We start from the raw sequence: 27,364 nt of genomic DNA on the forward strand, positions 1-27,364 counted from the left end.
TCAATATTTCGCTCTCTTCACGATTGATTTATAGCCCTCTGTTACGTCATTCCGGCGCATTATTGCTTCACGGCGCGTACGAAAGCGCGGTCATGTCGAGCATCGATCGGCGTGCTCCTCGAATACATCATCGCCGTTGCCCGAAACGCGGGGAACTACGCGTAGATGCAGCGTAACGCACACAATCCCACGAAGCGGTTTTACGTTCCGGCAAACGTTCTTTTATGTGACTTTATACCGTTCTGACATGCAATATCGATGATAAATGGCAAAGTAGCTGCCTTATGCCCTCTTAAACACACAATAGGACGAAGGGGCGAGCGGGCGAGCGGGCGACAACACGCATTGTATTTGCCGAAGACCAAAGGAATGATCGTGAACGGCCGTTATTTTCGCTACGGCTCTCGCAAACGGGTGGGTGGTCCGGCGCGTTCCCGTACGTGTCCGTTCGCGACGCGTATTTGCCTGGCTTTAAGATACTTCCATCGGTCCAATTTTCCGCAAGAATGTGACACGTAGCAATCTTGGTAACCTCAGGGCTGCGGCTCGCAATTTATTGGCCACCGAGTGCACCTTCGACGATTTATCTTCCCCCTGCGCGCACCCCACCTTTCTCTCTCCTCTCTTCGCCATCACACGCTACCACCTACCTTTCCCTCTTCCTTTCTTGCTTTCTTTCTTCGCATCTTTCTACCTTTTTCTCTTCCTCGCTCTTCACGTCTCCTTCCCCGCCGTCTCTTCCACCCTTTACTTCTCTTTCCCTCCTTCTCTCTTTCCCTTCCTTCCTCCTGCTCTCTTTTTCCAATTCAGCCATCGCTTTCGATCGAGTTGAATCAACGTTGGAACGCCACCTACCTCCTCTCTCTCTCTCTCTCTCTTCCTGAACTTTGATATCGCAAACTTTCGACCTCGATATTTTGCAATATCGACAGTTACTGAACTACAAACTCGCGGTCTTGTGAATAATTTAACGCGCAATGTTTCGTAGAATTCTCACTCCCCGAACGGGGCGAAGGAGAGAACCGTCATCGCCCGACCCTGTGCAGTGCATTAGTTTCGACAAACGATCGACTAGCCTCATTAGTATGTCGCGACCGTATTAATATCGTTAGCGTGTATTTTCGTGCGAAATGTGGGACGGACGTTGGAAATAGTTCAGGTCGCGCGTAACAAGAAACTTCCGCTTGGTGTGCAGTTATCCTCAAGCGGTATTGTAACATTATTAAATCAGCAAGTCACATCTCGATAACTATATATTTGTGAGATCCGAGAGCGAGTTACGCGATATCGAATTGGTACTTACATAATAAAAGCTTCGTTCTTCGAGCAATACTCGATAACGGAACGCCACGTTTGCGGATGAGAATCATCGCGAAATTTGGCCATACGTTCATTAGCTTTTGGTCGTCGATCGATATAATCGTTACGATCTGTCATAGAATCGCTGAGAACCGGAGCTGAGACTCGCGGAGCTCCGCGAGGAGCTTCCCGACGTTGGCCGCGAGTATCGAATAGATAACGAGCGCGGGCATCGGGGAATTTTTTTCGGCCGACGGTCAAGTGCACGTTGCGTGGCAAAAAGGCAAGAAAATCGAGATCTGCAGGTGTAACGCCCGCAGCGACCGGGGCCGATAAAATGCACGCAGGCTCTCTCTTTCTTTCGGCGCAGGCAGCACGGCGAGGGAAGTAACCGCTCTCGATGCCCCGGGCTCGATAAAAAATGCAGTGATCACATTTCGGCAGAGACTCCGGAATCTCCGAACTATCTCTCGCCTTCTTTGATTCTCACCTCCTCGCGCCTTCGCTCGCCTCCTTTCCGATCGGCGATACCGCCCGGCCGCTCGCTCGTTCGCCGCCCCTCGGCTAACACACTCGGCATACGTATCGTCCTTAATATTTTTTTACGACGCGCTTCGATGTAATCGTTCTCCTCGAAAAATTACCTCCGGTCAGGTGGATCAGCCTCTCGACTCGAGTCGACGAACCTCGACGGCGATAGTTTCGGGCGATCTCGATCCGACGAGAGATCGACAGACCCCCGATGATCTCGCTCGGGATTTTTGCTCGCCGGACGCTTTTTCCGCGCAGCTCATAAAGCTCCGGTTGCAATCGGCTGTCGCTTTAATTTCTCGTCGGGTTCACGCTATCTCCGAGGTGCAATCTGACAAGGATCGCCCGGTTGCGAGAGCCACCGAACAAAAATCGCGCTCGAATTACGCACAACAGGTGGTTCGCAAGTAAGTGCCGCGAGATGCCGCGAATCCGATTCATATTTGCGATCTTCGGCGCCGACGTGCCCTTTAGATTGCATCGTCGCGCGATCGATCTCGCCGGCGCTTTAAACGGTTCCGCGACGCGAAGGAGAACTCGCGCGCACGCGAGCAAGCCGATCGATCGGCTCGGAAATTAATCGCGCGTCTCAGATAAATGAAACCGATAATATGGCAAACCATGGGGAAGAGGGTGAGAAATATTTAAAAGCGCGTAATCGTAAACGAAAACACGACGCCTGACGGATTAATCGCGCGGATCAATTTTGTCGCCGAGATAAGCCGGGATTTGCGGGGCTATTCATTGAGAATTCGGACCGAGATAATATCTATGCAGGCGCCCATAGGAAGCGCGTTCCTTCTTACTTCTCATTTACGACGCGTGTAACTTCGTCGTTGCATCGGAAAAACCGGCACGAGAACAGCTGTCGATTAGAGAGAACACAGCGGCCGGTCGGTCTGACGAAGGATCTTTTTGCGTTATCCTCGCAGCTCTGCCAATACGAGCGCAACGTCTGAGACCCCGGGCGGCTGGTCAAGCTGCGGCAAGTGCTTGGACGAGATGAGACTTATGCAAAGGTTAGCGATCAGCGGGCTGCTGTCCGTGATCCTGATTCTCCTCATCACCGGGACGTTCGTGTCGCGACGCGACCTCGCGAACGTCGTCGATCGTGGCGTCGCGCCGGAAGAACGAAACGAGCAGGTCAATCCAGCCTGGGTGCAGGACAACGCGGTGCCCGGGCAGGACGAGCCCGAAACCGACGACAAGGATCGACGGTTAGACGCCAAGCACAGGCAGTCCGAGCCGTCGGCGGTCGGGCCGCCTTCCGCGGCCGCTCCTGGCGTTTATGTCATTAGGCCGCCTAATCCGCCTCTGGACGATGTGACCAATCAACGGCGCGAGAAAGTCAAAGAGGTAAGACCGATTTTTATTTCCACATGCTTCACGTGGCGTGAGCTTGAGAGAGAGGTGTCTTGAAATCGCACGGAAGAATTGGACGCTCGTCCGAGGTAAGTGATTATTAAATTTATCTCTATCTTTATTTTCATTATTATTATCCTTATCTTTGTTGTATCACACATTGGACACATCAGATTAGCGAATTAGAGGTATATACTCAAACGGGTATATATTCAAATAGCGGGACGACAATTAACCGCTGTTATTAGGCTCGTCCGAAATATAATCTAGTTCCCCTCGCTTAGGTTAATTACGTTTCATCAGCACATAATCCCTGTTTTCGCATGTTCTAACGTTCGGAGGACGGTGATTCGGGCGTAGCTCGCGCGCCGAAAAACGAACAATACAGTTCAGGGTGAAACGTTCAATTTCCTGCGTTTAAAACGCGCATTCGCAGCCGCGCGGATTTTTCGAAAACTCATTTCGCCCAACCATGATTCTCGCCGTTGTCGCGTTGACTTGCCACCAGGCCGCGGAAAAGGCGGAAATTAAAGGGGATTCTAAGGGGAAAACCGATGGATCTTTTGTTTCGCCCGTCGCATCAATATTCGCGTTTGAATTACATTAGCGCACAGGTAAAGAGAAAATAGAAATGAATCAGGACGAGCGCCCTGGATTAATAGAATTTCCTCGGACGAGATGCTCTTTCGCGAGATCCAATTGGAATCAAGATCGGCAGAATATTCCGATAAATTGCTCGAAAATTCGATCATTGCTTTAAGTTCCGACAATATTGCGCGATAACGTTTCAGATTAAACGTTTTTATCGGAATAACGCACGTATACGTAACATACAGAATACGGAAAAAGTGCTGTTGAATTAATAGAATTTCCAACAACACGCGTAATCGGAGTAAATCTCCTTAATTCAATGGGAAATATCATTAAACCCACTATATTATGTATTGTTTTAGTAATTAAAGTATTAGTTTCAATGGCATCGCTATTGAAATCAAGTAGATTTACTCCAATTACACGTGCCATTGGAAATTCGATTCATTCGATAGCATTTTTTCCCTGCATATTTCTACAAATTTCCTCGATAATTGAATTGAATAACTCTGTAATTAATGTAATTTCTTTTTCGCTGAAGCAATTAACCTATAAATACATTAAACGATGCACATATCGAAGGTTTGTTTCAACAAGAAATTGTGTATTCATGAAAATATAAATTAGTGTTTGCGAGAGGGCGAAATTAATTCGGTTGATGAGTAGGAAAATAGAAGGCGCCGTATCGATGATGCAAGGAACTCGCGTTTTTCGCGCGAATTTCCAAACCCCAGCAGCGAAATTAATCAATTTTCGCGATACCGTATTGTGGGCCACTGAAATCCGCAAATGCATGAAGCCCGGATCGATTAATTTTCGAGCAATCGACAGGCGTGCCGGGAGGGGAAAAAATCGTGCGAGTGACGGATAACTGTCTCGTGAAGTGTCAAGCTGGATTGCTCGGGATGTCATGCTCCATGACGTATCCTCGCACGACTAAGTTGATCCGCAATGTAACCATCTCAATTTAGAGTTTAATCGAGCCCTGCCCCGTACATGACGTGTGACACGTAACGTTTGATGAGCGGATCGTCGAAGAAAAGGCTCCATCGCGCCGCGATGGGCAGGTTAATTGACTGGTGATCGTATCTACGTAAAACGGACATTTCTATCTTTATCTTATATTTAGAATCGAACGATAGAGGACCGTCGATATAATTCCGTTAGACTTTCATACGCGACTTGTGATTGATACGCCTTCGATATCCGTCGATATCTCTCACGTGGCCTCCGAGCGAACTGTTAATCCGTAACTTCGTGAATATGCAAGTTTCACACGAGCTTTCGAACGATCCACCTGGCCTCCTGACGTACTCAAAAAGCTGATCGCTTCAGCTAGGAATCGCATTAATGATATGCTTGTATATGATTATATTTAATTATGACATGGAACATTTTCGAAAATGTAAAAAAAGAGAGAGAGAGAGAGATTGAGCAGAAAACGGAAGGACAAAATTCCTCCCCTTGCGTGACCGTCTCCGATAAATAAAGACGTTGCTCTTCCTCGGCAGAAAAATAATGCAATATGATTATTGCTCCGATAAACCAACCGACCATCACGGCTACCGTTTCTAAGACACACGCGAAAACGAACGTATGATACAAATATCCGGATAAGAAAAAGTAACGGCATCACATAAGCGCGCGACATAACTCACGCTGTTGCGCGAATGCACACCGCGCGGTTGTAACATTACGGAGGTTTCTCCGTGGTAAACTGACTCACAGTTTGATAACGCTCGACTGCAAGTTATCTATGGGTTATACATCGTCCGGAGGCACTCCGGTTCCAAACGAAGCAATTTACTAGTGGACTGACGTAACTTACGAAACGCGGCCGTACCGCGTTCAAAATGGATTTCAATTAAGCGTTCGCCTCTCCACCTTACGATACGCATTTAATCGACCTTCTCGAGAAACGACCGTGCACGCGTGAAGAAAAGTGGAAAAGAAGGAGGGAAAAAAAGTTAATTGCTCGAGGAAAAGTTGCCTTTCTCTCTCTCTCTCTCTCTCTCTCTCTCTCGCCGAGGGACAATAATTATATACAAACTTACGAGCGAGAGCGATGATTTCCCTAATTGTAAGACTATTCCCCGTCTAACGATCGTAAAGTTGACGATACATAATTTGACTCGTAAACTTTAAAGGTCTTCCTAGCGAAAGTGCTCGCGCGTTTTAACACTCATTCCAATTTAATCACGCGGTGCAGACAAGTCCGGATTTTCGCGGGACGATATTTTTAAATTGTTCGAAAGGAACTCGAACTTTTCCAGAAGATCGTTACGAGAAACGATAAATATTCGCCGAGTTTTATTTCTACCTGCGAGAGCAATTTCGGAGAAGTAAAGCGTAACTTCTTCCCTGTTTCTATAATTGCTAGCGGTGATCTCTCGAATATCCACGAGTTATCGGGCAATTATCGCGAGAGGCGTGAATATAAACTCTCGCTGCGCGTTTTGTCGCTTCACTCCTGTTCACATTTACTTCCTGTTACCGTGCCATATTTTACACAACGCAAATGGTCCGTCTAGTCTGTCATTTGTCGCCGGTACCGAACGACAATCTACGACAAGCCGTTTGAAGCGAGTTAGACGCTGTAATAACACGTCGATAACTCGATGATTTAAATCAATTCGCGGCGTGTTTGTCGCGATTGCTTTTGTGCTCTGCCTTTGCCGACGCACGCCGAACTCGTCCGCGCGTGCTCGCTGATGGCGGCGTCGCGACCGGTGATTTCGAAGCGAGACCCGGAAAATCGTTATGTCGCGGCGCTCGAATAAGGATCCGAGGAAACGCAGGTAGCCATCAGGCTAATTGTTTTTAGTCGAGCTAATGCGGTAGGCGTGACCGTCCATTATCACGGCGGGGAGACCGGCGCTGGGGTAAACGCTCGCGTATTTTTCATGCCGGCACGTTTAAGGCGGTTTCTCCGCTTCGTTTAATCGCGTACATCCGATATTAAATTTTCACCCCCTCGAGCTTGGAATAATCGCCGCCCACCGATCGCGAGATGTCTGGGGAGGAGAAATGAGTGGATGTGATCACAGGATGATATCGTAAGAGAAAATAGATCAAACAAGCGTCAATTTTCGATGACGAAGGAGCTTTCGAGTGTCTCATCGACCTTGGAATCTGAAGCACTTACGAAAACGTCGCGCACGCCGTAGTTTCAATTACGTCGACTCGAACGCCCATTGTTCATCGTGAGTCCGTCAAGGCAGTAGCCGCCGATAACGTTCTTTCAGTTGCGAAGCTCAATATGCCGCTTCGTCGTGACGGTGGCGGGATTATTCCCTTCATCGCGGATCACCGCTCACGAGGAGAGGTCCTGAAATTTCGCGAGAGAACACCGGCGGGACAGAGAGAGAGTTCACGGTGTGAACGGCAGCCGCGGGAGTCCGACGAAGTCGCATTGTCTACCGGGCCGTACGAGTTGGGCACAATGGTGGCGGCTCCTTTTAATGAAAGATGCTAGTTAAGGGAGGCAGGATAGGATAATGATAGAAGTACGGAGTTCTCGCGAGGCGGCACAGGGAGAGGCCGCGACAGAGAGCGAACGAAGGCGCAACCTGCACGAGTCGAAGCTACCTTTCATCCGTGGATCTCGGAATGGCGCGAGAGAAGAGAGAGAGACGCCGGTTTCATCAGTTCTATTATCAAAGATTAATTCGCGCTGGTTTGAGGAGACCTCGTACAATGTGCGGCTCGCTGAACAGCAATAAACAAACCGGTAATTATGCTAAACCCCGCAGTGAAAGGTCGCGAGTCGACGTCGCGGCTGTAAGATTTCCCTATTCTGAACGTGCATAGCGAACGTCAAGTATGTTTTTTTAACGCCAAGTTCCATTTTTTTTTCGCGATTTTCCTAATGTTTCCTCAGTTTGTACATCGACACAACTTTTGGTCCTCACCAACCGAAAAATTAATTTGTCCATGTACAAGCGAGAATTTTATTTGAGTTAATTAAATGCGTTTCTCAGTGCTCCCGCGCTCGCCATTCCCGCCCCTTTCGTTCTCGTCGTGCGCTTCCGCCCTTCTGAACCGAGAGCGCGAGCACCACGTACTTCGAGTCATTTGTACCTAGACTCGTTGCATTGTGCCGAGCTGCTGTTGTTGCTGCCGCGCGTTTGTGCGAAGATGCGGCCGAGACGAGCGGAATTTTCCACGATGCCCTTTACGGTAGCGGTCCTAATGGTGTGTTGCTGCTCTCGGGGTGCACGCAACACGTAGCACGCGTACACCCTTGTCTCTCGCCCCTGTGTGTTTAATTTCCATTAAGCAGCTACGCCGGCACGTGGAAAATACCCGCTCGCGAGACTTCGGGCTACTCCGAGCGGATAATAACGAAATTACGAGGAATTCGGGACGCGCTTTTCATTCTCAAATATGGAAAAGGCACGGTAATATTAAATCGATCCGATAAGAATCCGGCTACGGTATCTTCTTTCACAATGACGGGGCACGGTTGTCGGATTTAATGTCCAACTTCCGTTCTCTGCGACGACGTTCCGTGCGACGACGACGACTTCAAACGTAACCGCGCTCGACCGCGGAAAGACACCGTGGATCTCTTACTGTGTTTGCGCTTTTAATGAGACCCGCTAACGATCTTGTAATTCGAGCGCGTACCGCCGTGACGGCGACTACCGTCTTGGATACGCGCGTTTCGATATCAAAGGAACGCGCACGCACCGCGGAAGACGCGCGCAAAGAGTCGCGAGTTCTGCTCGATTCGGCGGCCGCCGGGATCGGAAATGATATTCCGATTTAGCACGCGATGAAACGCACGCCGGACGACTGTCGGCGGCTGAAAGTTGCTCGGAATTTCGAATTTTCACCGGGGATTTTCCCTTCGGGCGAAACTTCATTTCTTCGCCATTCCGCGCGCCAGCCTCATCTTACCTCCTCGTCGCCCTTTCTTCTTCTCTTTCTCTCACCGGCGTGTTCGTTCGCTCATCTCCCCCCCCGTTAAATATTAACTTCTCTTCCGTCTCTCTTTCTCTCTCTCGCTCGCTCGCTCGCTTTTCTCCGGCCCTCTGTCGCGATCAGCTTTTCCCCGCAAAGGTGCAACGCGTAAACTGAATTCGCCTCTCTCTCTCCGCGTGACGTTGCCCGGGCGCGGTTAGATTTTTATGACAGGCGCGGAACGTTTTTAAAGGGCTTCGTGACGTCGATCCTCCGACAGGTTCACCGTGGCGCGGGTGAAAAAGGATATCGTGTGTACAGAAGCACGGCTACGCGTCGGTAGTATCGGTGTGCGCGCGTTTGATGTGCGCCTATGCGCTTTACGTATGTGTGCCCCTGTGTGCGCGTTGACGGAGGTGGAGGGTTGGTATGCTTTCACAAAATCACGGTGGGACGCCGACGCGACGGGACGACTGGGACGGTCGTGGAGGGCAATAAATAACGTAAATTGAAAACCGCGGAAAATAAAGAGAGGAAATAAAAGCGGCACGGTTAAGTACACTTATACGTGCCCGGTATCGGCGATGCACCCCGCGCGGAACCGTCGGCCCAGTCGATGCGCATTTGTGTGCGTCGTCTCCCCCCGGAGTATCCTCCGAGCTTTTGCTTTGTTTGTGTACTATGCATACTCAATCGCACGACGGAGCGCGCGAGCGCGCAAGTTCGCGTTTACTCGCGGCCTCTCTCGGTCCCTTTTCGCCGAGACTGCTTTTCCTCTCCCTCACCGACGCGTGCATTTTGTTTATTAATGGAAATGCGTGGAGCGCAGGCAATTTGAAAGGATATCCTCTCTCTCTCTCTCTCTCTCTCAAAACGCGAGAGAGCTCCCACGAGTGCCCTGCAAAATTCATATCGTCCGTGATGCTACGCAACCCGCCTCGGTTTGTCTGCGCGTGAGTAATTCGCGTAAAATAATGAATTCATTCATGAGCTCGGATTAATTAGAGACACGGGCTTCGGACACTGGGAAAAATGCTGTCAAGTCGCGTGGGGTTCAACCGGTAGCCGAGTGACACCGGCGACGAGACGGTACATCTTTGATCCCGCGTGACACTCGCCGGAGGCGCATGAGAAACACATACGGGCTCGTTTCCTTTCCGCGCGCAACTTAGCTTTAATGAATGCTCAGTACGATGAAATCGTGCCCAACCTCTGCGCGACGTATTCAAAAAGCCGGTAGATCAAGTGACGCCAAGCCATCGCCGTATTTGCATGCATGTAGAAACGTTCACTGTGAGAAAGATTAGTTTTTATCATCCAGTTAGAGGTATAATGAACTGTTGGGTCCCGGTGGAGATATTACGTCAGAGAGGAAATAAGGGGAACCCACGGAGAAGAGCGCCAAGTCCCACGACGTGTACACGATATTTTTTTCATCTTCTTCCTCAGTCATTCGTTCAATTATCAAACGCACCTCGGGTACCTCGACGCATCGCCGTTTCGAGTTCCACGAATATGAATAAATAAAAATATTAATCCCGCGCTTAATATCCCACCACTAGTTAAAACAGACACTTCTCTCCCTCCCTCCCACGCTCGCTTTTACGAATAAGCGCGCACGTATTTCGCACGTCCGTCGCGTGTTTTCTTTTTTTCCTCCCCGGTACTTACTGCTTAACCGCATTAAATGGTTTTAATGGATTACTCGTGGATTACAAAAGCGGAAAAAGGAACGGGCCCCTTCCGGGCGAGTCGGTCGGAGAATCCGGTTACCGCGGAAGTGACGTAACAAAGAGAGAATAATTGAACGAGGCCACACGTCCGACACGAGGTTTTGCCGCCGTCCACCTCGCAACCCCCCTTTCTCGTCTCCCCGCTCCCCCCGCGCGTATGGCCTCCCTCCTCACCGTCTTCCTTTCGATCCGTCGGCCCCGACACCGAGGCTAATGGTTTAATCCTAACATGGATGTTAACCAGATTACCGGCTACGGGTCCACCATGTGCCGCGCATTCGCCGCGGTTTCCACGGAACAAATTATCCACGATTACGCGGATAATGGCGGAAGGAGTTGAACGACGTGACGTCTCGCCGCCGCCCGGCGTCAACTCGCACGATCGTCCTCCGCAATTTTCCGCATCGCCAGCCCGCCTCCTAAGCCGTCGTAATAACGCTCCCCTCCTCGGAATTTCGCGTCTTCATCGCGACATACCGCCTCTCCGACCTGCTGCGCCGGCTATTCCGCCCTCTTCGCGCGCTTCTTCGCCAAGTTATCACCTCTTTTCGGGTAATCCCCGGCTCGACGGATTTTTATCGTCGTATCAACCGGCTTTAATGAAGTGTCTCGGAATAACGCGAACGTATGCACCGTAGGGACGCGCGCATGTATGGTTTCACTCCCGTTTAGGAACCCCCTCCTGCGCGACTCAGCGACAAGCCGGAGGAAGAGGATCGACGCGGAAGGCGATTCGAGCGAGTTGGAAAGCAACGCAACCGTTCTTCCTCTTTCCTCATCGTCTCTCCGCGGTCTCTGATTTCCGTTGTCCTCCCCCTCTCGTTCCTCTCGTGTTATTACCGCGGCCAGGAATGGGAGGACTCCATTTCTGGCGATGCCACTGCCCTCCCGATATTATATCGGCCTTAAATTATGCCGTCATAAAAACGTGATGAAGCGACCGCGGGTGCCCGGCAAATGGCTCGAAAAATCAAGGGGAACGGAAATAATGGTCAACGTACGGCCGGACCGGGCAATATATTTGTTATTCACGGAACGGCTCACAGCTGCCAGCCATCCTAGAGACCCGATGCGCTTCGCTACTTCGACTCGCGCGCATACTGTTGATCCCGCTGGGAAGACACCGAATTCCTCGGCGTCGGCGTCTGGTATATACGTTTTAGGCGTATCTCGTGTGGAGCGATTAATTATGAATACAAGACGGCACGATGCCGGAAATCTCGCCACGGATTCTTGCGCCCGAAGAAACGGAACTCGCGTGGTCATTTATAACACTGAAATTAGTAGCCGCTGTGACAGACACACTTCCACGCGGAAACAACAATTCAGCCGTTGAAAGTTTCCACGTGTATTCCCGAAATTGAAATTTTAGCCTTGTATCAATTCTTTCCGAAGATGAAACAAGTTGATGCGCATTAATTAATCTCACTTTGATTTTTCTTCGACAATTGACGCAGATGATGAAGCACGGTTGGGACAACTACGTGCGGTACGCGTGGGGAAAGAACGAACTACGACCGATCTCGAAGAGGGGTCACAGCGCCAGCATCTTCGGGGCCTCCAACATGGGTGCGACCATCGTCGACGGACTCGACACCCTTTACATCATGGGTCTTCACGACGAGTTCAAGCAAGGACGCGACTGGATCGCTGAGAACTTGGACTTCGATATCGTGAGTACTATTTTCTCACGAATTGCACGCCTCCGTATTTATCCGCCGTTGCTTATCAGCGTGCGAAACTCGCGGTGTAACGCCGGGTACAAGGCGGGTGGACACGCGCATTACTCTTCATAAATTATCCGTCGAGCGTTCGTTTCAATTAACCCGCGGAATCTGCTAGACGTCGATCGCGGTGGGAGGATCCCGCCGAACCGGATGTATGCACATCCGTGCAGTCAGTTTCATCCTTTTTGCCGTCGGTGAGATTATAAAGTAGCTCCCGTCAATTTTAATTAATTTAACATCGACTGCTCGTGAGACCGATTTTACGTAACTATCGTATTTCCTCCTGTTGATTTCAACTTTTCGCGCAACACGTACCATCGTATACATCGCTCGGCAAGTAGATTTTCCATTGTTATCGTGTTATTTCGCCGTAGGCACGTTAACGTTTCGTACGACGCGTGTTCGGCGCGAAAGGTAATTTTAAACGTACAGGGACGAACCGCCGGCTCTGTGTGTCTTCCGACGAAATTGCGAACGCGAGTTTCTCCGGGGCCGTATCTCACCGGAGAATTTTCGCGGCTTTTCTTCGTAGCCGGAAGGTGGCTGCGAAGGTACGGGCGATGTACACAGAGCCACTTTCAAGGAGTCCGTTTTGAGCGTAGATGGCTGTAGATGAGCGCGTTATCTCTACGCTCCCAGTACATCTATCCCTCCAGAGGCAGCGTTCAACGATCAAGCGCGTCTTTACTCCGACGATCGCCGCAAGGCCGGCAACGCGATAATCAGCGACGGTCGTAGATCGATCGCGTGTAAATGGACGATCTCATCGTTCGAGTATCGTTCGCACTCGCATTTGACGCGAGGCGCCGTTTGTGACTTAAGTCTAAAATAAGAATGCTGTATAGCTGCTTTCATCTAGCTCGTTTTACTTCGCTTTCACGTTACAGCTTTCGTGTCGTATCGAGTGTCAGTGCTTAATGTCAATATCACGAGTATCTGAAATATATGAAGCATGTGTCAAAACGTATATATAATAGCATATGATATTATTAATAAATGTAATCATTTAATCGACTGTTAAGCGTGACATGTTGTTAAAATGAAGTCGAAATAATAAAAGAACACAAAAGTGAACACGTTTAACGCTGTGTGTTATTCGCATGTGTGAAAAACCATAGTTGCAATCGGCATTTCGCGTTAGACACACGCACACACGATTACTCGAGCGACGGAAACTGGCCATTTTTGCGCGCGATCGTTCTCGTACATCCAACATTGTTTGTCGCGCTGCCGTTCGCAACGATCGTCGGTGATGGAGATCCGCTCGACTTCTGGACCCTGGTCCTGGCGGGACAGATGTGTCGGGAATCTGAAAATGGGAAAAAACAGGGAGCGAAAAATCCTACAGAACTGAAAACGAACTCGTTTAATACATCTCACTGCACTACCACTTAGGTGTGCACTACCTATGGGGAGATATCACGATGAAAGTTCGACATTCGCCGACACGCGTCGAAACCAATTTCGTCGTGAGTCAACTCACTTGACGCAGCCGTGTCACCGCCTCCTTTACGCGAGCCCCAACGGAAGCAAACTTTCGATATCGGTCCGCGTCTGCATACACTATTTCTCCTCTCGCATCGTCTACCCTTCACATTTTCGTTACGGAACATCCCGGAAATGTATTTGTCCCGCCGAGGAAAGTCGCGCTCCGACGAGACGTCGGTGACACCCTTCGAATCCCCCCCCCCTCGCCACTCGCGATCTGTCCGGATATAAAATATAATAAAAGAGCGAATGGCGTCACTCGGAAACGTTCAAAGTAAGTGCCGCGATATTTTGATCGCGACGCGTGACCGTCTACCTCCTTTCATTTAATGGGGAAGGGGGGGAAAATGCTCACGTCGGGTGTTGTCGATTTTCTGCGAAGTGAGTGGGTGAGCTAAGCTGAAAAATAGGGCGGAAACGAGGAATTCTTTTATAGTTTTGTAGTATAGACTAACTCCCACAAAGATTCCCGGGATAATCCCGCGAAAATTGCAAACGTTCACTTCGGCGCCGCGACCTTGATGGAGAACGAGGAGTATCTTATCTCCGGAAGGCAGGTGTACACTGAAATATCACAAATCCTCGAGACCAGATCCAATATTTTCCCGATAAAATATCACCGGTCGACGGCGTTTCAGTGCGATGCGAATTGTCAGCTTAAGGCCACGACGTGGAATATTTTAACACGGTGGAAATATTCGCCGCTTCGTGCGCGATAAATTGATAATGTTTCAAAATTACGCGATAACACGTCACCTTCTCGCGTCGGGAATATATCGTCGCTGACTGAGAGCGACGAGATCCGATGTTAAATATCTCGTTGAATCGCATTAGCGATTTATATTTGCCGCGCGACAATAATATAAACGGCAGCCGACTGCAAAAATCGCGTCCGTCGCTCTCTGGACGGGAGACGTCTATTTATTTACATCTCGCGTGACCCTGATATATTAAATTATTGAAATGAGTCTCTGGCAATGGACAATACGAGTATGAATGAGGTTATGCCAAATACAAAAGTATAACGAAAACAGGGAGGAAAACGTCCGCATGTAAAGAGAATGCGACATTTCATACGCACCAACCTAATATATTTACCTTGTGAAACATTCTCGCGCCACGAAGGTACGAGAATCAGTAGTTCCCGGAGATATATTACTTTCCCGGAGAGTTCCAGGGCAAACAACACGTTTAAGCGCTTAATTAACTTAATCGTTATGTAAATCGATGCCCGCGATATTTCTCTGTCGTTGCGTGCGGGAAGAATAAACTCGGGCGTTTTCGGGTGGCATTTCCGTAAGTACCGAGCCAGGAAACTTAGCCCGGTTTATCCGAAGTTGGTAACAACCACCCGCCGACGACTTCCCTCCTCTCTCGCCCCTCTTGAACTCTTCTCTTCCTCGGTGTTACGTCGGATTTCTAAGTGGATAACTTGCCGTATTAGCCGCTTTCGGCTTGCGGTAACCAGCGTGTCAACCGTGTTGGAAGTTATGCCTATTGTTTCGCGGGTTTGTGCCCGAAACTCTTTCCCCGGTGTCGTTTCGCCTGCGGGAGACGCAAAGTTACGTCAAGGAACATTAGATACAACTCCCCAGTCTTCTCGCCTCCCCGTTTCCGTGCGACACGTTCGTTTCTGTCCGCGCCTCTCGTGAAATATCACGAAGACCCCTAAAGACTTCGCAATTAAATCTCATTTTGGTGTGTTCACCGCGACAATCGAGCGAACACGTAGCCGTGTATTTTCAGGAACGATGTTAATTTTGAGAAAAGACCCACTCTTCGACACATGACATGTATTTTAGTATCTTCGATCGAGTTTTAGTTCGCCGGTACATTATAATTATATGCCGAAAGTGAGCGTCGCATGTTAGAAGAGACCTCACTCGAGTATTCACCGACGGGAGTATTAACGTCTCGCGTTCCAGCCTTAACTGGAATGTTAACGTGTTTCACGTCATTACACGCGCGAAGTATCCCGGAACTATAATGATTACGACTAGTATCTGAGATGAACGAGGATAACATGGGAGAACGGTCTATATATATTCACATATTTCGCGTTCAATAATAACGATAAGGGACGAAATTAAAAGGCGGCAACGGCAACGATTCATCTCGCTTACTCGCGTCTGACCGGCGAAATAAATTTCAATGGCCGATATGAGCCGAGCGGGCCAAAGGAATACCGTGCAATATATTGCCTTCAATGAGATTTATACAAGAATGAAAGCGCGCTCGCGCACACGGGCTTTGCACCGGCTAGCTGGGAACTGAGATCATGAACGGGTTATATGGACTCGTCCGCGATTCGGACGGGCGATAAATTCGGGAAGGAAGCTGCATCCGAAGGGGCCTAACCGCTCCAAGTATAAAACGAAGAATCACATCGCGTATTATGTGCCGCGCCGTAAAGGCGCGCACGGGGAGAAGGAGGGAGAGAAAGGGGGGAAGGTACCACACCGGCCACCAAATCCAGTATCTGACGCCACCATTTCTCACGAATATACGCACAGCCGTGCAGAATAAGGGAAGGGAAAAAAGTACGCGGCGGAATACACGCGTTTTCTGCAGGACAATCGGCATCGGTGTCGCTGCCGATGCGAAATGCCGCGTTCTCACGAGGAATGATGGAAGAAAGAAGAACAGAAAAGTAAGAGATGTAAAATTCCAATTAAATTAACGTAATTTTTACGGTTGAGACGAGGAGGATGCTTCTTAGACATTTTCTCTCTTCCTTTTTCCGCGCGAGATTTTTCGCCCGAAATCATCGATGATAGATTTTTCATTGAATCATTACCGTCAAGCCCGAAGTGATATTACAGTGATATTTGCGAACCTTTAGCATAGAACGGGCCTTCAAAGCGCGTGGAGCTTTACAGCACTCGCATCTGCATTTACGTCGCATGCACATGCAACGAGCATCCGCTCTCTGTAGACGTGTGATATTGTGAAAAACATTTTCGGCCGCGGGCCGCTTTGCCCGTGCGCGTGTATACATGTATGTGCCTGCGTATTCGTTTTCGGTGGCTGCGTAGTTTTTAATTTCGTCAAGTAAAAATCGGGGTTACCGTCCAAAGAGAGAAAAGAATAACGCGATTTTATTTTGCAGCTCGCGCGAAGAATGAAAGAGTATTTGACTTGAAAGCGATTCGTTAACAACGGTCGCGCGAGTCTCCCGTGGAAAAAGGAAAACTCCGGGCGAATTAAATGACGAATGATTAATGCACGCTTTTTTTAAACAACGTTGCAAAAACTGTTCGAAGGATTCTCTCGTAGATCTTTCAAGTCCTTGAGACCTCCTGCGAGATCTAGCTGGACAACAGCGAGCGTGTTAATCCTCCGACCGTTCCTGAAAAGTCGCATTGCAAACAGGACGTCTCCCGAATTAACGCATTAACCGGCTTATCAAATACGCATCTAATGGACAGAGTGACTCTCTAACGATCTTTCGGGAGTGAGGAGAACTCATAGATCACGCGCTCCTCTTCGCTATAGCTTTACAAACACCAACTCACCGGGTCTGTCTGACTCATAATGCGGTCGGAGGGTAGGAAACGCCGCGTACGGGGATATCGATATTCACGGAACATCAACGATCGATCATCGGGATGGCTCTTACAATGAACAATCATTCCTGCGTATTGTACAAATCAAGCTGGCTGGGAGCCCCGTGCAAGAGCTCCGAGGATGACTCAAAGTAGCCTCGCAATTTATCGATTCGGTATTGACTACAGTACGCCTACTCCCGGCGATCTCTCTCTCTCTCTCGCTTCCCGAGTTTCGTGTTTGGCTATTGTTGCTCTTTTTATAATCGCCGATGTCTATTCGTAACCGGTTTTATCGGCGCATCGCCACGATCGGCGGACGATAAGCGAGCAGCGGCGAAATCGACTCGTCGGATTGCCGTCTTAGGGATTTCGCGACGCGGAGAGGAGACGACTTTTGACAAATCCCCGGCCGGGATCCGCGTGCCATTTTGACACGATTTATTTCGAGACAGCTCGGGATTATTTCGTCCGTCTCGATGTCAACGTGTCACGATCGATCGGTAGGATAAAGCGCGTCGTACAAACCGCGCGCGAGATCATCGATAATAAGAACCTGTGGATACAACTAAACCGACGACAAACGAACGGTATACGCGTGAAGTATATCACATCGGCGTGTAACTGCTGCACGACCGAAAAGTGGAAAATACCTCTTGCTCTTCGCCGAGGTGCGCAACGCTTTATCGTTCTGATGCACACACACACACACATTCATCGCGCTGCATCGTCCGCATTCTTCCGCTCTTTGACGTAGCCGTGCCGCTGGTGCATCCCCGACGGGGCCGATGTTTCGCCCGGTAATGCCAATCGGCGGTGCGTCGACTTATCCGCCCGGAAGAACGGACGTTTCGTCCGGCGGCCGCAGTGCTCGCGAATCGATGTATCGATGCACGCCCACGCGCGCTGTTCGCAGACGTCGAGAGTAGGTTGCACTCGGTAGATACGTGGCCAGGCTCTCTCGGAAGGACAGGGTGGCTGCCAGGCGAGCAACGGGGACGGGAGAGGGGCAGGAAGGAAGGGTGGGTGGGTGTCGAGATGCACGTAGTGCAGCGGCTGTGCGGCCTCGTCTAACACAGCTAGCGATGCGCTAGCTGTGAAGCGCGCCCTGAAGAGACGCATACATCACCGGGGCTGATCCCCGGTTCTGTTTTGTGTGCGCGCCGTCACGCGTGCAACGTGTACTTCTCCGCACGCGTGGGTGAGCGACGTTCCGTCGTCCGACCCGAAAAGTTCGTCAAACCCGACCGTCTGTGGACGACTTGCAGCTGCGACTTAACATTCGACGCGGATCACCGACGAGGAGAAATATCTCGGTGAAAATTTCCCTGGAAATCGTGCCGTCGCGATCGTCCTCTGGACGCGTATCATAAACGCCAAATATACCTTTCCGATTCTCAGGCTGAAACGAGCAGCATTATACGTGACCCTCGTGTAAGAGGAACGGAATTTGGAATTAAAAGGGCGTGTTCAGCATTCGCTATGCGCCTGCCTGGTCTGTTCGGTCCGCGTTTCGTTGTTTCCCTCGGCTCGGATTTATTGTTATCGATCCTCCGAAAACGGGATTCGCGAATTCTTATTCCGCCGGGCTCATAAAGTGCGCTTACGAATATCGGGGATTCTTCGTAAGGACGTGTTACACGACGTTATACATCGCGCTTCGATGAATTATAGCGGACGGACAGTTGGGACTTTCGGAGCTTTTCGCCAGCCGCGGAGGAAGGATGAGATACGCGAGAATGATACTTCGACTTGGCGATAGTTTTACGAGGCTCTTTCTCTCCCTCTCTCTCTCTCTCTCTGAATGTTTCACGAGATCTTGCGGCGCGTGTATACGTGCGCGCTGTTTGCGCTTTCGTAAGCGTTTCGCGGGAAAACACGATTAGGAAAATTTACCGGGAGGACCAACGTTCGCAAGTCGTAAAAACCTCGCAAGAGGCGTTAAAGGAACGAGACACTCAAATACAACCGTTATGAAATAATCGGAAACAGTGGATATTTTGACACTGTCAGATAATAAAGAAGAGAGAACAGATCGTATATCCCGATCATAAACGTGAATATACAGAAAAAAATATGAAACACAAAACAAACGTAATATATTGCATATTACGCACACGTGACTGTTGAGAAGCATTCTTTAGACGCTTTGGTTAACAAATAATACGCGGCTACGGAACAACATAGAATTCGGATCAGATATCTGCAAACGAAGTCAAACACTTCGCGGCCGGCAACAAATAAAGGTACAAGTTAAAATTTCACTTGAAATTACTTGAAATTTCCGCTTTCTGTGACGCTCCCGCCGAGCCGCTGGATGCAAAACAACGTCGATGTTGTATCGTCGTTTCTCTCTGTTTTTTACATATCGAATAATATAAACGTGTGCCATTTAGCCCGCTGAAACGTGCATCCACGCACGCCCCTCGATCCTTTGAACTTCCATTTACGCGAAACGTACCTTTTTCCATGCTTCACACGTCCGGACGGACGAGACGTGGCTTTACCTGTCCGTAATCCCGCAAGTTTTCTATTCGTCTCGCAACACGCAAACGGAGGATCCGTGACTGCGCGTCTCCCGCGACTGAAGTTGTGAGACGACGGGCAAGATGATGCTAACAACTGAGGCTAAGTCGAATGAAGCGTGGTCGTAAGTGCGATTGCGTAGGCGACGAATAAAAAGAGAGACAGCCAAGCAGGGCCTTTTTCGATAAGGCGAAGAACAAAATGTCGCATAATTTACGTAATTGCCGGCAACTACCGTTTTGCTTCGTTTATTGTTACGTTAATTCGACGAATCCTTTTCCCTCGTGCATACATTCGATCAATATAATTCCGGGTGCCGGAATGTTGACATCGTTAGAATCTGGACACGCGTGGCGCGAATATTCGTGATTTATCTCTCAGAACTTTATTGAAAGTATCATTAATTAAACCGTTAATTGCACCATAAATTACACTGCATAAATTATACCGAATGTCAATGCAGGAGCCGAACTGGGGAAATTAATAAACGTATTTTTCTAACGCGAATAATGCATATCCGCGCGGTCGCACGATGAACGCAAAACGGTAAAAAATAGCTTCCTGCTCGACATGGGGGACGGCGAAGTACATCGAACATTATGGAAAATTATAGATACAATACGCAATGGTATGCGACGCCGGTGCAAACGCAAAGTTACCGCTGTTTGTGATGCAGAGGAGCATGAAACCTTGCAAGTTGGTCATGGGCGGTATTTACCCGACGTCGGTGGGAGACTTTACTACGGTAACTTGTGCTGCTGTTGCCGCAGTGACTATGATAAGCTTTACTTCTATTTTGTCCCGAAGTGACGCTTTATTTCCTCAGCTCGCGAACATATCGCTGTCCGTACTTCACAGTGATTTATTCTCCGCAACAATGATGACCCGGAGAACATAGCGACCGGTAGTGACTTCCGCCTGAATGCTACTTCGGAAAATTTTGCAAGAAAAAATCAAACGAAGCTGCATCCGAAAAAATCATTCACCGTTCCATTCGATGGACATTTCTTCGTCCGCACGAATACTGTATTCAATAAATAATATCTCGCGATCTCTCACTCATACGCACATACATAATATTTATATATATTTAATTTCGATTATAAAAACGCTCGACCAAATAAATGAAACGAACAATTAAATACATATTTAATTTTAACAGTTTTTGATATCATATATTTAATATAATATATAAGTTACTTTAATATAATTTTAATTTCATATTATACGACGAAAATGTTTTTTTTTCGTTGTTTAAAATAATGAATTTAATAGTAATTTAATTAATGTACGGAGAAGAAAGAAATCGGTTTAAAAATTAAAAATATCAGTTTCGATTTGCGCGTGATAAAACGGTAATGTTCGCTTCTCAGTTACAGAATAGAGCTTTTGATGAAATACGGGGCATAAACGCGACGAGAAAATGTTGTTCGTACTGCACGAAAATAATAAACGCCGTGGGCATGCAGAGAAGAGCTATCATGTCGGTACATTTAAAAAAATATAACATAAACCGTTGTACAGAGGTGCACTTTCAAAGAATACTTCTTTCGTTCAAGATTCACCGAGTTTCTAAGGCACAGCTTTGCTGTTTCGTACGTTTTCCTAATCTCTTTAGGAGTGGCCTCCCTGTCTGTTAATATGTTGTGCGTTTGTGTCGTTTCGAGGTAACTTCGGTAAGCCGCGTAAAACTAATTGATCTGGCGAGATTGTACACAGAGAAAATATTGTAGTGGAAATTATTGCAAAATTTCGTAATGTTCGACCATACCGAAATTATGGACTGGAATTATGATGTAATCTTTGGTAATGTTTTATTCTATATATCACTAAAGATTATAACACACGTAATAATTCCAGTCATAATTCTGATATGGTTCAACATTATAAAATTTCGTATAATTTTTACTACAATATTTTCTCCGTGTAGAAATGGCAAAAGTGCCTTTTCTATTCGCACACAGCTCTTCTTGGCTACGCAATATTTGAGCGATTTTGAGGAACTGATCATCGCCACGCTATTTGTTCTCATATTTATTACATATTTTTGGATAATTACACTGGCCAGAAGCTGATAGACCACAGCATGGGTATATTCTACAAAATGTGAGTATTTTATAAAACAATCTACACGAACATTTCCACTCCGCTACATTTGTTGGTCAGGTTCAATTTCGAACAGACGACATGCACTTTAACACGTTGAATGCCGCGACACCGGTCACCGGTAATCGACATTATGACACTATTGCGCATTATTAAGTTACGCGTAAAGTACAATTGATAGCGTTTGAAAAATCGATTGCACAGCAAACAGAGAGCTAATGAAACGAGATATCAATGATACACGGGTTTCAAATTACATTTATCTGTTGCACAGCGATACCTGTGGTTATTCAATTACCGGTGAAGCCTTTGTACGATAAACGGAAATCAAAGCAGCAGTCGACATGTTGAAAAAAATGCACAGGAATCTCGAGTTTTTAAGAAAACTATTCCTATAGAGGAAAAGTGTTAGATTCAAGTAAACGATTACATTTAAGTGATAGTTACTTAAGTAAATATTTGCTAAAGAATATCGGAGTAATTGTTTACTTGAATCTAATATTTCTTTACGCATCGTGATACGACTACTCTTCAGACGTGTTTTAAAAATTGCAAAGAGAGTGTATATCGAAGAAAGAATATGAAGAATATCTTTGTTTATGTCATATGCGATTATACGTAAATATCGTCAATTAGGCGATAAATATTTTGGTGCGAACATGGTTATAAATAAGAGTCACAATGATACATCGCTCCGTTGCACGCGCAGAAATTGCTGCTGTTCATGATGCAAAGGAGCATCAAAAGTAGTTCCATTTGTTTGGGAGGTATTTTTGTCCCTTCATTGGAAGGTTTCACGACGGTAATTAAAACCGCTCCGACTCGTTGGGACGGTGAAATTTAATCATTCGTTCTCATCTCTCTTTTTCTCCCTTTCCTCTTTATCTCTCTGTGATAAGTTTTTCATTTCAGATTACCAGCATATCATTTTCCCACTTCACGGTAATTCCTGCCGTTCAATAATAACGTCGGGCGTCGCGAGTATTAAGTTTTAATCGCATTCGACAACAGACACTCAATGTAAAAAAACGCGAAGCACGTTCGATTGCGAATCAACAATAAATGACTGAGCTTTAATAAATCACACCAATCTGCAAGCGTTAATGAGAACTAGCTAAACGAATTTTCGAATTTTAAACGTTCTAACAACCGTCGCTGATCCAATCTGTTTTTTTGTCGCTCTCCTCTTTTTGTTGCTAACTACGACGAACGGGGAGTAATTAACTCTGAGAATAACACCTGTGATTCGGACGTCGAAATAACACCGTAGGTCTTTCAGGCCTACATCAGGAAAAAGTTTATTGAAAATTGTAACTTTTTGCATTTCTCTCAATTACATTTATTAAATATATTGCCGATTTTTATCTGTTGTTTTTTTGTAGACCTGGTTGCTGCAGTAGGAATAAGAGTACGGTATAACGTTACATATAAAACGTGGATAAGGGGATAAGCGAAAGAAAACACGTGTAGGCCTCGCAGGCCTAATATGTTACTGTCAGGGTTAACCGCGACGGCGATCCCGACGTTTCGATCGGCGAAGGATCTCGCGTAATATCCTCGACTTGAAATGAACTCGACTGCGAGGCCGGAAAATAATGCGATCTCATTGCATACGTCGCGTGGTGTTGCGCGCGTGCGGTCGCGGTTACCGCTCGCTCGTGCGCTGAAAAGCGTGAAAAACAACGTCTTAACTTCCGGCGTTGCACTCGAGGCGGCGTAAATACACCGGTAATCCGGTATAACTTTGGCGCAACGATGCGAGGTGCGGACGCTTTGTGTTGCGGCTTACCGGCCTGTCGCGCTGTCTTACCTCACGGTAATTTATTCCGCGCGCTGATAGAGAACGACCGAGCGTGGCGGATAGGTGTGCGTCGCATCATAAAGAAAGTCGTGGCTGATTTGCATCGTTTTAACGCGAGGATCAGGCAGCGACCGTTGCTCCGTGCAGGAACAGCCGGTTATAACTAATGCCGTCCAATCGCCGAGACCCGTCGGCGGTTCGCGGGATCGCGTGAGAGAAAAAATATCTATTCGGTAGATACCAGCAACATATTTACTTATACCAAGTTACATACATATTTTTGCGGCGAGACAAATTTCTCTTCAAATGGAGGTAATACACATTTCCTTAAATCTGTAGCTTTTCACGGAAACAACAATTTATTCTATATTTAAGTAAAAGAATTTAGATTTAAATAAATATGTTATCAGAACCCATAGTGACTTTTGGTTCGTTCTTTATAGCTGAACTGGCTGCACTAATTCAAGACATTTGCACACACATCGAAGCGTATGAAGCGTACGTGCGAGATTCTCACGCTTCGATATGCGTGAATCCTTTGAACCAGTGCAGCCAGTTCGGCTCACAAAAAAGTAGATCATTTATCCGTCGCACAGCAGTCGGCTCTTCCCGAGAGCGTTAACCCGGGGATATCATTTAACGGCAAATATTTCCTTGTTAATACGAAGTAGCATATTTGTTTTACAGCTTATGACTTCATCGATCTCGTATTTCACCGTGATACCATGATGACAAAGCATTAAAGAAAGTTTCAGTCATTCATAAGTGATGTAGAGGCGGACGATTAATCACATGCGAAAACAGTCGTGTGCCGGTTCAAACGAGTAATTAAAGCTCGTTAGGTACGTAACTGTCCGCATAACATATCGGCGGTCGCGATCAACAAGTGCAGTCGACACACACCACCGACTTCTATCGCGCACATCATTTCGCCACATTCAACCGTATGAACTACGGTATGCGACGTTTATATAAAACGCTTGTCAATTATGTTGCAGTGAATACCTCGCCGGATTCCCCCGCACCGTCGTAAAAAATGAATGCGATATCGCGCCGAAATGAGAAAAGAATCGGAATTCAATTCGGACGATACACTTTGATATGTCAGTGTGGCACAATGCAATATGAAAAACAGTTTGCAAAAAAAAAACTGTTAAATGAGTTCGATTAATAATAACATTAGGTTGCCCACAGAGGATGATCCTAGTATCGCTGTGTGAATATTGCACGGAGAAATAAACGAGTCGCGCACAGGTGGTGGAGGGTTCTCGAATCGACCGATGCATTCAACAACGAATACGCAACACACCCCCACCTATCGAATCCGCTCTACTGACACGGAGGGTGAAAGTTCGAAGACACACGAGAAGAACTGCGTGAGACGGTCGCTCATTCGTGCACGGAAATCGATACGGTAAAACATATTTTCGCCGGCGGGGTATTGTTCGAAAGAAAAAAACGTAATTACGTCAATTACTGTCGCCGTTGGTTCTTGCTTTACCGCGGGGGGTGACTGTCGCCGACATCGATCGATGTCGTGCGGAATACGTTCTCCCATGTCTCTTTCTCCCTCTCTCATCGCACGACTGTGAAAATGCACCAAATTATTGACTGTTATTTAGTCATTTCGCGAAAAAGTTTCACGGAAAATACGAAATGCAGCGCGACGGAAATATAATGAGCATCATGACGAAGGGTTGTTTTCCCCGAAATTTCTTTCTCTCTCCTCGAAATTTCCTTCTCTCATTCGCTCGTCGACCTTCCCGTGAAACATAACGGTGGAAGGCCGTTACTATAAGCTGCATGACGATAAACTGTATAACCGAGCAAGACTGAAACGTCGCTCATCACGAAATAGCAAAAGTCACCAATGCGCTTGCGCAATGATATTCTTTAGTCTACGCGGTAAAAGAAAAAATGTTGCTCTCGATTACAAATAGAGGCAGTTTAGCCTAATTTTCCGCCGCTTATACCACGAATACATCGTCGCTGTCGGAAAATGATTCTCACTTTTGTACCATCAGCGGACGAGGATATCGATCGTCTTTATATCCTATTGTCCTATTATATAGGACGATTATGTATGCGTCGGCACATACTGGTTATTAGGCTTATATGCTTAACACGAACGCGAGAAACTGCGAGAATACAGCGGATCGCGATGAAAAACGCGTTTGAAATTAAGGCAGCGGACCCGTCGTTTCACGGATACGAACAGTGCGCCGCCCGATGGCTGAGGAAAGACTGATGCGTCGTTCGATATATAACGGAACGTTCCTGCTACTGCGCACGAGCGCGGAAAAGAAGGAAGGTGAAAATACGGGGAGTACAATATGGATCTCGCGAGAAGGAAGTTCCGCGGTAATTTAGATAATCGACTTCTTTTTCTCGCTGCGCCCGCAAAACCGTCCAGAGAGAAGGTCCTCTTTCCCGAAATAAATTCACCGCTCGAATTCGCACGTTGCGGCGAATATCGATCATTCAGTAAAGGAATACTCCGTACCGCTCTGAAGTAATCTCTCAACGAAGAAGAACGTCGATACACGAAGAATAGTTGAGAAGAGAGCATTGTGATACAGTCGGAATGCATCTTCGTCGATCAGTCGTACTTCGTCTTCGGTGCGACATGTATGTGATTGAGGAGCATTACTATACAATCAATAGGGCTTTTCTCAAAGCATTAGGTATCTGGCATCATGACAGATCGCGTCTTGCATTATTACAGCGGATACTAATCATCGTCTTACTCGTGACATATCTCGGCATGCAGGTAATGCACAGTGCGTTTGTAGCGACGTCAGCTGCGGATTGATTCTGCCCCGAATACCTCGAGCGATGAATATTCCTAAAAGAATCAATTCGCGTTAGCCGTTTCTCTTTTCAGACTTCGGCAAGTTTATCAAAGAAGCCGACACGAAGTAGGAATAATACAATGCGAAATCGATGTTGGAGGCGCTCGCACTTTGTTGCGTCAGCGTGACACACTTCTATCGCCAATCGATCGCCGTATTTGTTGCTTTCAGTTGGAGGTTTTCATCACAAGGAAATACGATACGGCTCTCTTCGTTAAAACTATGTCAACAGCCGGCGACAATCGCACATGCGCCGTCGAGGAAGAAAATACGAAAACGCGTGCAATATTGATGGGAAAATAGAAAATACATATAGACCTCCATCTCCATTCCTGCGGCTCCTCTCTTCCCCGAATGAAACTACGAGGATGCAAATAGCCAGCGAACGTAATAAGTAACCAATTTACGTAACGTCCACGCGCAATATTAGGGTGAATATCAAATTATACACCTCGATAGTTTCCCAAGAAAATAGTTTTCACCATACCCGGCTAAAAAGTAAATTTAAGGGCAGAAGGGTGTCAGAAATATTTTGTCGCGCGTCTCGCTGTATGGAGCAAACGAGAGCCTTTCGTTGTTCATGCGTTATTCAACGATCGAGGAAAAATGATATTGCCGTCTATGGATCGATACTACGACCTTCACCGGAAACTTCCGACGATGATGGGACTATGACCCTATCAGGAATGAAGATTCCGAATTATCCAAGTTACGTTGATCCTCGGCCTGCTCGTTTCTTTCGCGAGCGCTCAGTTATATCGCGTTCGTTCAGAGATTGCAATTTCGATTTCAGAGTTCGACAATCGGGAGAAAGGGGAGGAGGGACTACGAGGGTTGCCGTGCGCGCTTTGGGATATCGGAAATGTACGCTTTGAGGAAGAAGATGAAACAATCCTGA

At 47.4% G+C, this 27,364-nt stretch overlaps 1 protein-coding gene across 5 annotated transcripts in view; it reads left to right on the forward strand.

Annotated features, from left to right (window-relative positions):
* Positions 1-27,364, forward strand: part of LOC106748027 (mannosyl-oligosaccharide 1,2-alpha-mannosidase IA) — a 357,345-nt gene that overhangs the window by 296,329 nt on the left and 33,652 nt on the right. For 3 of the 5 annotated variants that reach the window (XM_014626178.1, XM_014626179.1, XM_014626180.1), the window contains 2 exons: positions 2,763-3,186; positions 11,879-12,094. In XM_014626178.1, coding sequence (XP_014481664.1) covers positions 2,833-3,186; positions 11,879-12,094 — 570 coding nt within the window. In that variant the 5' untranslated portion in view covers positions 2,763-2,832. Of the gene's footprint in view, positions 1-2,159; positions 2,238-2,762; positions 3,187-11,878; positions 12,095-27,364 lie in introns of those variants that run through there. The other 2 variants (XM_014626182.1, XM_014626177.1) reach the window with 2 other exon arrangements.

Source organism: Dinoponera quadriceps, unplaced genomic scaffold (assembly GCF_001313825.1).
Source record: "Dinoponera quadriceps isolate SergipeBrazil2010 unplaced genomic scaffold, ASM131382v1 scaffold2662, whole genome shotgun sequence".
NCBI lineage: Eukaryota > Metazoa > Arthropoda > Insecta > Hymenoptera > Formicidae > Dinoponera > Dinoponera quadriceps.